The sequence below is a fragment of the Grammomys surdaster genome, unplaced genomic scaffold (assembly GCF_004785775.1).
Source record: "Grammomys surdaster isolate TR1022 unplaced genomic scaffold, NIH_TR_1.0 721, whole genome shotgun sequence".
Lineage (NCBI taxonomy): Eukaryota > Metazoa > Chordata > Mammalia > Rodentia > Muridae > Grammomys > Grammomys surdaster.
Genome location: NW_021605140.1, coordinates 700487 through 711380, shown reverse-complemented (window position 1 = coordinate 711380; position 10894 = coordinate 700487). Strand labels below are relative to the sequence as shown.

At 48.1% G+C, this 10894-nt stretch overlaps 1 protein-coding gene across 3 annotated transcripts in view; it reads left to right on the top strand.

The window, feature by feature from the left end:
- Positions 1-3811: 3811 nt before the first annotated feature.
- Positions 3812-10894, top strand: part of Dcaf4 (DDB1 and CUL4 associated factor 4) — a 20207-nt gene continuing 13124 nt past the window's right edge. Inside the window, exons 1-2 of one of the 3 annotated variants that reach the window (XM_028782140.1) lie at positions 3812-3966; positions 9577-9673. In XM_028782140.1, coding sequence (XP_028637973.1) covers positions 3864-3966; positions 9577-9673 — 200 coding nt within the window. In that variant the 5' untranslated portion in view covers positions 3812-3863. Of the gene's footprint in view, positions 3967-9576; positions 9674-10894 lie in introns of those variants that run through there. The other 2 variants (XM_028782141.1, XM_028782142.1) reach the window with 2 other exon arrangements.

Below are 10894 nucleotides of genomic sequence, written 5' to 3'. Positions count from 1 at the left end.
TGTATGTATATGTGTGCATGTGTATGTATATGTGTGCATGTGTATGTGTATGTATATGTGTGTATATATGTGTATGTATATGTGTGCATGTGCATGCGTATGTATATGTGTGTATGTGTATATGAGAGACTAGGAGTTATGTTCCTTGTAGGCAGACAGAGAGGAAGAAGAGCCATGACTGGGTAATAAAGATGGCAAACTTCTAAGACAGCCAACTTCTTCCTCACCCTCCTGACTCGAGACAAAAGCCTTACAGCTTGAAGCAAAGCTCTGGTAGGCTTGTTTCCTCAGCCTGCAGACCCCCTGCTGATGGACTGGCTAAGAGCCCAGATCAGGATCAGGACAGGTGCAGGCCAAACAACTGTCTTATCTTCCTTCAAACTGACCAATTAAAATAAATTAGGGAAAGAAAACTCTTCAAAGACAAAAACAAAAAGCAAAACAACAACAACAACAAAAAAACACCCCAAACCTCAGTCTTCCAGAAGAGATTTCCCACCTTCCTGGGTCTCTATCTCTGTGTTGCTGCTTTACCTCAATAAACACCTGTTTTCAACTGTTGGTTGTTTGTTGTTGAATGTGGTGTTTGGGATTTCTCCACTACCTACTACCCTTAAGATTTTTCTTGCCTGTTAATTCTTTAACTGGCAGCAAAAACAAACCCAATCAAGACCCCTAATCTGTATCACATGTATGGAGGTCAGAGGTCAACTTTGGTTCTACTGCCTCAGGAGTTAGCTACTTTGGTTTTTGGAGTTTGACATTTTTGGGTTTGTCTGGCTGGCCAGCAAGTCCCAGAGATTGTCCTATCTCTGCTTCCCCAGTGCTGGGATTACAAAGGAACACCACTGCACTAGCATTTTACATGGTTCGGAGCTCCAACTCAGATGCTCCAGCTTGGACAGCAAACGCTTTACAAATTGATCTTCCCAGCCCCGGGTTATTTTTTTATGTAGAAATATTTAATACTGATTTATTCTAGATGGAATTTCAAAGAAAAAAATGCATTGGTTTCAGATTTTTGTTTTTTGTTTTTCGAGACAGGGTTTCTCTGGTTGTCCTGGAACGGGTGCTGTAAACCAGGCTGGGCTCAAACTCAGAGATCCACCTGCCTCTGCTTTCCCAAGCGCCGGGTGTTTATAAAAAGATAAAGAGAGGGGCGATACATTCTACGGAGGTGTGGTGAGGTATGGGGGAAAAGGGTGCCTTAGCGGGCCCATGCTGAGGCATCCCTTCCCCCTGAGGGACCAGACACACACGGTAGAGTATAGAATAGAGTTTATTCAGGGCATGGGGAGGAGAGTTGAGAGGCTAGTAGAAACAGGAGAGAGGGAGAGGAGGAGGGAGAGGGAAGAGAGAAGAGAGGAGTAGAGGCCAGCCATAAGCACATGGTGGGGGGATGGGAAGCAAGAGAAAGCAAGAGAGGAGCAAAAGAGAGAGAAGGGGCAAGCAGCCCCTTTTTATAGTGAGTCAGGCATACCTGGCTGTTGTCGAGTAACTGTGGGGCGGAGCTTAGACAGAATCCTAACACTGGGATTAAGTCGTGAGCCACCACCACCCGGCTGGAAATGAACTTCTAAATTTTTTATTTTTATATTTTATTCTATGGGTGTTTTGTCTTGCACATACGTCTGTGCGCCATCTGCATGCCTGTACCCTTGGAGGTCAGAAGAGGGCACCAGATCCCCTGAAACAGCAGTTACAGATGGCTGTTTTCCAACTTGGGTTGGCAACTTGTACCCCCAAGTCAGCTCCAGCCACTCCCGTTGGTCCTCAATAAGACAAGAGATAACCTTAAAAGTTGGAAGTGGAAAAAGGTGATTTTTTTTTCCCCAACGTGAATCATAACAAAGAGGGGCAAAGATATCCAGCAAACTCTTCAAGTCTGTCTTCAGGGTACCGAAGTGAGATCAAAGTTTAAACAGAGAGCCAAAGATGCATATACTAAGCAATCCATCAGGGTGTGCTACTGTCCATCATTGACTAATAAATGAAAAAAATCCTGAAAAGCTGAGACTGATAAGTTCATTTGTGTCTCCTGGAGAGACTGTCATGTTGCAACAGAGGCTATCTACCTTATCTTGGGCTAGTTCCAGCCCTCCAGAACAACCATTCTCTGCAACAAAGTGGCTAATAGATAAAAACCTTTAAGAAGTCAGGCAGTGGTGGCACACGCCTTTAATCCCAGCACTTGGGAGGCAGAGGCAGTCGGATTTCTGAGTTCAAGGCTGGCCTGGTCTACAGAGTGAGTTCCAGGACAGCCAGGGCTACACAGAGAAACCCTGTCTCAAAAAAACAAAACAAACAAACAAATAAAAATCAACCAACCAAACAAACAAACAAAAAACCTTTAAGAAGCTATTAATTCAGCAGAACATTAGCCTCCAAAAACTCAGAGCAACTTGGGTCTATAGTGATGTATTTATAAAAAGATAAAGAGAATATGTTCTGTGGGTGTGTGGTGAGGTATGGGGGAAGGGGATGTCTCAGCGGGCCCATGCCGAGGCACCTCTTCCCCCTGAGAGACAGCCACACGATGGTGTAGTATAGAATAGAGTTTATTCAGGGCATGGGCAGGGGAGCCAGGAGGGTAGTAGTGAAGACCTCTGCAGAGAGGAGACCCTCTCTCAAGTCTCAGAAAGTCGCGACCACCCAGTAATCTGCTCGAGACACCATGTACCGGAGCAATTGCGAGGTTATTTATTAGGGCGTGACAGCTAGCTGCCGGTCAATTCGTGTGCCCACGCAGGAGCTGAATTGACCCCTACAGACAGTTTGAGAGGTGTTTTTAAGGGAAAAAACCACAAACCAAAGAATGAGGAGGGGGTGAGGGGGTTGCTAGGGTGGTATAATATAAAAATAGTGGAACATTCCAAAGGAACCCAACCTACGTGAGTCAGGATCAGGTGAAAGCTCTCTGTACGCTTATCTTTCCCAAGAATGTGGTCCTGCCCTGTTACTTCGGCCCTGCCCCATCACCATGATTCTCAGCTTGGTTCCACCTGGCCAAATTGCATTCCAGCCAGTTCCTGCAACTAGTCCGTCCACATTTCCAACCTGCTTCATGCCTCCATGTCTTTGTAAAGAAAGCCTAAAGAATATTTTATGTCTAAAAAGGATTCTATATACCCAGTATCCATAACTTTTCCCTCTACAGTAGAGGCAGAGAGAGAAGTAAAGGTGTAGAGGCTGGCCATGAGCACTTGGAGAGGGGGGGAAGGGAAGGGGAAAGGGGTGAGGGGACAGAGGAGCAAGAGGCTAGAGCAAGAGATTAAGAGAGAGAGGAGGGGCCAAGCAGCCCCTTTTATAGTAGGCTAGGCCTATCTGGCTAATGCCAGGTAACTGTGGAGGTGGAGTTTAGTCAGAATGCTAACATATAGAAAACCTCTCGGATCTCCCCCGTACCTGACTCTCTGGTGATAGCCGCACCCTAGATCACACAGCAAGTGGGAAACAACCTGACCTAGGATTCGAGGAGCCTCCGGTACCTGCGTCCCAAAGACTCTATGGATTCCTTTTTCTCTTTCCCCGAGAGCTTCCTTTGTTTTTTCCACAACACAATCATCTTCCCTCCCTCACGTATCAATCTTAACTCGGGCCTGTGTACCGGCCCCAAGCCGAGAGAAATTTCTCGGGATACGAAGCGCAGTAAGAGGGACGACTCTGACTGTCAAGAGAGTACCAGGGACTCTAAGGAGGCGGTAGCACTCTCTAGCCCCGCCCCTAAGCGTGCTAAGCCGGGGCACGCCGGACCAGGACGATGCGGAAGTCCCAAGTCCCGCCCTCCGTAAAGACCGCCCCTACTGACACGGACGGACAGAATCATAAGCCAATGAGAAGAAAGAACGGGTCGCTTTAGTCCTATGGGCTATGACAACACAGAACATGGGGGGTCTTTCCGGATCTTCGCACGCCTCCGGGTACTCCAGCCCAGCAGTGTTGTAGCTGAGGGGACCATCTGCCCAGGTAAGACTGTTCCCACGCTTGGCGTGCACTTGGGCGCCGACGGAGGGTGCCGCTGTAACCCACGCAGAGGACAGAGTAGGCCAGGCTAAAGGCAGGACGAGTGAGCGTGCGGAGTGGGCGTGGGCCCGGACCTGGCGGGTCCTGCGGGGTTCCCAGGATCACCTTGCAGCGTCCAGCCCGCAGACCTAGGGTCCCTGCCTCTGTTGAAATTTGAGCTGTGAAGAAACACGAGGCCAGTAGTACTTTTTGGAAGTTTGTGTCTTTGCTTTTTTTTTTTAAAGGCTTATTTTATGCATATGGGCATATGGCTATCTGGCTTGCATACGCCTGTGCACTGCGAACAAGCCTAGTGTTCAGGGAGGCCTGAAGAGGTCAGATCCCCTCCAACTGGAGTTACAGATGGTTGTGAGCTCCCCTGTGGGGTGCTAGGATTTGAACCTGGGCTCTCAGCACTCTTAACCACTGAGGCATCTTCACACACACCTTTTACAAGACCTTTTATTTTAAATTGTATATGTGGGGTGTGTGTACTTTCATGTCTGTGGAACATCGAAGAGACCCAAATGTGTCAAACTCCTGGAACTGTAATTTGAGACGATGTGAGCGCCCATGTGGGTGCTGCGTTTTGAACTCGGGTTCTTTGAAGAACAGCAAGCGCTCTTAACTGCTGAGCCATGTCTTCAACCCTAGTGGTGTCCTTATAAGACACAGAAAGAGCGGTTAAGTGATGGTTTGCTTGAGGTTTTATGGAGAAAAGTTAGTAAGCCCTAGTGTGGACCAGCTCCATTCCCTGCCACACCAAGTTGTGCGTTAGTGAGAAACAACCTTTCCACACCAGTTCTAGTGACTTTGGGGAGCACCACACTCCCTCCACCTTGGATGTCCACAGACACGGTCCTGTGAGTGGATCAGGGCAGTAAGAAGAAAAACAAAACAAACAAACAAATAATGAGTCAGCTGCCCGGAGAAGACAAAAATCCCACTGCCTGGAAATCGTGTTGTCGAACAGTGGAAACTAATTGAGGTGGTGTCCTGTAGGTGATTGAGCCTAGAGGTGGCAGGCTGTGCTTGCATCTCTGATGCGGCTTTGTTAGTGAGGTAGTGTTAGTTCTATAAGCCTCGGCTTCCGTGTTGTAAAGTGGGGTTTAATTTTATTATGGTTGTGTGTTTGTGTGTATGGATGACGTATTTGTGCAAGTGTGCGTGTGGAGGTCGGGGGCAACTTTGTGGAGTTGGTTCTCCTGTTGATTTTAGGGAAGGACTTTATATGGATAGATGTGTGCGTGCATGCGTGAGTGCAAGCGATCCAGCGAGAGAATGCTACTTGTGTTCAAGTGCTCTCAAAGGCCAGAGAAATGTTGGATCACTGAGATATAGGGGTTTATGAGCCACCTGATAGTGGGTGCTGGAAACTAAACTCAGCTCTTCTACAAGAGCAGCGAGTGCTCTTAACTGCCTCTTGTTTGTTTGTTTGTTTGTTTATACAAGGGACAGAACTCTGAATGAGCCGTCTGCATTTTCTCATTCCCCTCCTGTGTTCACTCATGGTCCATACCATTGAGGGTGGAAACCTTACTGAAGGGGCCATTTTATCCTGGGTTTTACCAGCTAGTGGCATTTGCTTTTTTTTTTTTTTTTTTTTTTTTTGGTTTTTCAAAACAGGGTTTCTCTGTGTAGCCCTGGCTGTCCTGGAACTCACTCTGTAGACCAGGCTGGCCTCGAACTCAGAAATCCACCTGCCTCTGCCTCCCAAGTGCTGGGATTAAAGGCGTGCGCCACCACCGCCCATTTTGCATCTTATTATGTCTTAGGAGTTGGGGGTCTTACAGAATTTTTCTGTGATTGCATTATTTCTCACTCTATTTGACTTCTTGTGTATATATGTGAGTGTTGTTGTGTGGAAATTAGAGGACAGCCTGAGGTGTCATTTGTCACCTACCTTGTTTGAGACAGGGTCTCTTGTGTTCTCTCTTAGTTCATTAGGCTAGTTGGCCTCGGAGCTTATGAGGAATCTTCTGCCTCCAACCTCCCATAGAGGGAAACTGTTTTGAAGGTTCCAGCTGATATAAATGTCAAGGACTTTGCCCAAGAGTTGTCTCCACAGCCCCCATTGAATATCATGGCATTGTTGCTTTATAGTGCATTTGCAAGGTTGTGCAAACATGTTACTCTGTAATTCTGAGTGTTTTTATAATTACTCCCACTCTAGCCTTGCACTGGGGTGAAATGGTGAAACAGTCCCGGGCCTCCAACTAAGATGTCCCCCAGTGCTTGGAGGGTCTATCCTTGGGTAACAATGAGCCCAGCAGCGCTGAACACCAACCCATACATGCTGTTGCTCTCGTAATGCTCCCAACCCCAGGGCCGTGGGATCTGCTGCTTAGCCAGTGTTTGCTGCCACACAGAGAGCCCCAGTAAACCAAAGCCTCTGCCAGCACCTGCATCCTGGGATATATCGAGGCCATGCCTGCAAAGGGTATGGAGGAGAGGGAAGGCTGAATGTGGGTCCTCAGAACACTCTGAATATGTGGGGGAACTGCCTGACAACAGGGAAAAAGCCCAGCCCCCACCCCCACCCCCACCCCCAGAATGAAAGAAACAAGTAGATCTAAAATGGGGCTCGGGAAACTGCAGACTGGATGCTGGACTTCTGGACCACCCACAAGGAGAGCTCGAGAGATCGGTGCCTAAGGAGCTGAACCTTTAAAGCACTGTAAAAGTGCAATGAGGTGACAGCAGTTGCCCAGATTCTAAAGAGCACACTGGCTGCCCGCCTGACAGTAGGCCTGTACCCCAGCTACTCTGGAGTTCCATGGGAAGTTCAGGGCCAGGCTGGCCTTGACCTCACTTTGTAGCTAATGGTGACCTTTAACTCCTGACCCTTCAGCCTCCTACTACTAAGTATACTGATGACAATCCTGGGCCCGCCTGGCTTTGAGTGTGTGTCTGGATCAGGGCAGGTACCCACCTGGCAGCTAAGGATCAACAGATGACGAAGAGGGGATGTACAGGGAAAATAATAGTGTTAAGCACATTTCTCCCCAATTTTGACTTTTATCTCAACATGACTTAGAATCTAGATTCCTAAATTGCACAGCCTCCTAGTAGCTTGTTATCTCAGCGAAATGCTACTGAAAATAGAATTAACTAAGGGGAACTCTGGTGAGTGGAAACAGGGTTATAAAATACTACACTCCCGGGCAATGTAACACCTGACATCGTCATGTGTGATCTTTTTCATAATTTAAGATTATGGATTTCAAGCCAGGTATGATGGTGCACATCTATAAACACAGCATGTGGGGGGCTGAGGCAGCAGGAATCACACAGTCAGTGCTAGCTGTGGCTGTGCTGAGAGACACCTCTTCACCCCACACCACAAAGATTGTAGATTTCAGACCGTTTGAGGTTAGTATCCTTTAATCTAATTGGTAAAACTGTCATAAGTTATCAAGCCTCTGCCCCAGCGCCTGGAGACCTCCCTACCCTGACCCAGCCTCTTCCTGCAGTCCCTTGTACCTGACTTTGGTTGTGCCAGACTGCCTGCAGGCTCCTCTATATGCCTCCCTGCCCACAGTCCACTACCCTGTCCACTCCTTGCTCTCCTTCTAGGATGTGACTGGTGTCACGAGGCAAGGACCACAGCCCTGCCCACTTCCCAGTGCCAAGCCCGGTGCCTGCCACACATCAAGTGTTGTGTAAATATAAATTCTAAGGGAAAACATCCAGCAGAAGGAAGCTACATAGGGTTTAAAGTGAAGTGGGGCTGGAGAGATGGCTTAGCAGTTACAGCATTGGCTGTTCCTCCAGAGGACCCAGGTTTACTTCCTAGCACCCTTATGGCAGCTCTTAACTGTCTGTAACTCTAGTGCCAGGGCACCCTACACACGCTTCCTGGCCTCCTCAGGTGCCAGGCATGTAAGTGATGGGTTGACAAAATACTCATAAACATTTTGGTTTCGATTGTCTAGTAAGTGAAGGGAGCTGGAGGTAAACGCAATAGTAAGACCCAGGGCCCAGGATTCCTCCCCAAGCACCACAGAATAGTAAAGTAGCAGTGGGGTTGATATACTGGGGGGAGGGAAGGGTTGTTGTTTTGTTTAGCTCAACAGTAATTAGCACATAGCCAACTAGGTCAGTGGGTGCTAAGAATAGAAGAAACAACCCTGGATCTCTTGCCTAGCGTGCACAAGGCCCTGAGGTCAGTCTCCAGCACTGTAGCAAAATAAAAAAGAATTCACATCCAGTGAGACAGGAGTGTATAAGCAAAGTTTAAAACAGACAGAGAAATGCAGATATAAACCACAGTATGCGTCCTGAAAGTGAACGTATTTTCCAATTCTCACACAGGGCATGGGTTTTTTGTTTTTGTTTTTTTGAGGGGGGGTGCTTTTTGTTTTTGAGGGTTTTGGGTAGCTCAGGTTGGTCTCAATTTCCCTGTGTGACACAAAGGACAACCTTGAACTTACATTCCTTCTGCCTTATCTTCTCATGTGCTGGGGATTACAAGAGTACCACCAGGCCACCTTACTTTTTATTTATTTTATGTGTATGCATACTTTTCCGGCATGTATGTCTGCTCACTGTGGTCAGTGCTGGGAGAGGGCCTTGGTGTGCATACGGTAGTCAGAGGACATTGGGGTCCTGAGTTCAAACTCACATTTGGGAAAGAGCACCCTTACCTCCCACCGAGCAGCTTTTTACAAATCCTGTAACTGTGAGGGTAGGATCTGAGCCTGTGGGTGCAGGTGCCTTTCAGAGCCAGAAGAAAATGTCAGATCCTCTGGAGCTGGAGTTAACAAGTGGTTATGAGCCACCTGGTGTGGATGCTAGACACTGAACTCAAGTTCTCTGCAAGAGCAGTGTGTGCTCTCTTCTCTGCTGAGCCATCCCTCAGCTCTGTGTTGGGCTGTTTTTGAAAGTCTAGGCAGCCTAGACTGGCCTTAACTTAGTGACCTCACTGCCTGAACCTTCCAAGTGTACATTTTGGCCATCCAAAACTAAGTCCAGGAATGGGAACTCAATGAGGACTCTCCCCCCCCCCAACTTTGAAAGTGTGGATCAGCAGTGAGGTAGTTGTTACCTCCGGTGAGAACGTTTTAGCAGGATGCTGGGGGATGGGGGATGTGAAGACATTGAATGGGTATGTAGATCACTCTGCTGGAATGCTTCTGTGCCTTTGGATTCCAGGGGAACTCCTGCAAGTGAAACCACTCTCTTGCTTTCAGGGCAGAGATGAGAGGGAGCCATTAAACATAAGCTAGACATCTGTGATATCCCCAAGGAAAGATGAGGTGAACATCTAGGGGGAGGAGGTTGTCTTGGAAAGGCGTGGAGACAGATGTTTATTTCTCTGAGACAAGAGTAAGAATTCACATGAATATTTGTGGAAAAGATGCAGAACAAGTTATTCCTGCCTGGTCAGGTCTCTTCTCTAGGACAGAGAATTACACTGTGTGTCAGTGGTGGTGGGGGACATTGAGAAAGTGCTAGAAGCAGGAGGCCTGGGTGACAACCTCAGCAGTGACCATTGTGAGCATGGTGGAACTGCCAGGCAAGTGGAAGAGCACACAGCCGGGGTGTCAGGTGTTCTGTGTTTCTTTCTCCTAGGAACAGAGATGGACAGAAACAAGTGGAAAGGCAGGAGAAGACGTGGGCGAAGCTACCACCAGAGCCCTGCCCTCGGCCAATGTGATTCCAGCAAGAGGTAAGTGTGCAAGTTTTGAGGGCCAGCTTAGCTCAGTGCTGTTCCAGCTGTGTCGGATACTGTACTCACACAGGTACTCCTCAGAAACGAGTCGGCAGTGGGCTCAGTAGGACACAGAAAAGGACCGACATGTGAAAGAACAGTACAAATCCTGTCAGAGATGATGGGAGAAAGAACAGCTGTGACCTCGGGAGGTCTACTTTCCCCGGCTTGCTCTGTCCTGTCTCGTTCTGTCCCATCTTGCTCGGTCCTGTAAACCGCTTGCTTACAGGCTGTATAAAAACCCTTAATAAGCAGCTCAGCCCTTGGAACCTTGAGCACACAGTGAGTCTCACTGGGTGTAAATCTCCAGTTTGACCCATACTGTAGGAAGGTCAGCACCCCGCCCAGCATTGGTATGTTTTGTTAGGAGAGTCATGGATATTTTCTGGGCCTTAGGCCTTCCCACAAGCCAGAATGGGTAGCAAGATGTGATCTATGCAAGAGTACAAGCAGTTTTGGCAGAGTGGCTTGGAAACCTGTTGGGCACAGCCACCTTTTGGGCTCCATGTGGAAAGAATGGAACAGTAGCCCTTGGAGAGAAAGACCAGCATTTGTCATGATTCTTAATCCATTCTCCTGCTGATCACAGACAGGCCGCCTCAGAAAGCTCTGGGCAGCAAAGGGAGAGAAAATAATTTTCCTACATCTGTGTATGGCATCGGTATTAGTTGGATACAGGCTGTTGTTTGCCTCCATCAGCCTAGCTTTGTAGACTTCCTTTTCTCGTGTGTGAGGAGAGACATTCTGACCCTGCATTCCAGTCTAATTGCCGCAGAGGCCACTGGTGGCTTTACAAATCCAGCGTGTCAGCCATGGCTCCACCCTGATATTACTGAGGAAATTACCTCTGTTCGCTGAGGCTTCTCTGGCCAGATAAAATTTAAGCCTTCTGCCGCTGAAGCCAATAAAGAATGAAGCTCACCTGGCTTTGTAAATGGCAAAGCCCAGCTGGAAACATTCTTACTGCGGAAGAGTTCTGGTTTTCTTTTCATCCTGGGAAATTCCGAAAGACCTCAAGGAATGCAAATGCAGAAGTGAGAAAATAAGGGCTCGGTGTCGGGTGTCCTCTTGGCAAGGGAGGGAAGGAGAAGAGGAGGAAGAGGAGGAGGAGGAGGAGGAAGAAGGAGGGAGAGAAGGAAGGAAGGAAGGAAGGAAGGAAGGAAGGAAGGAAGGAAGGAA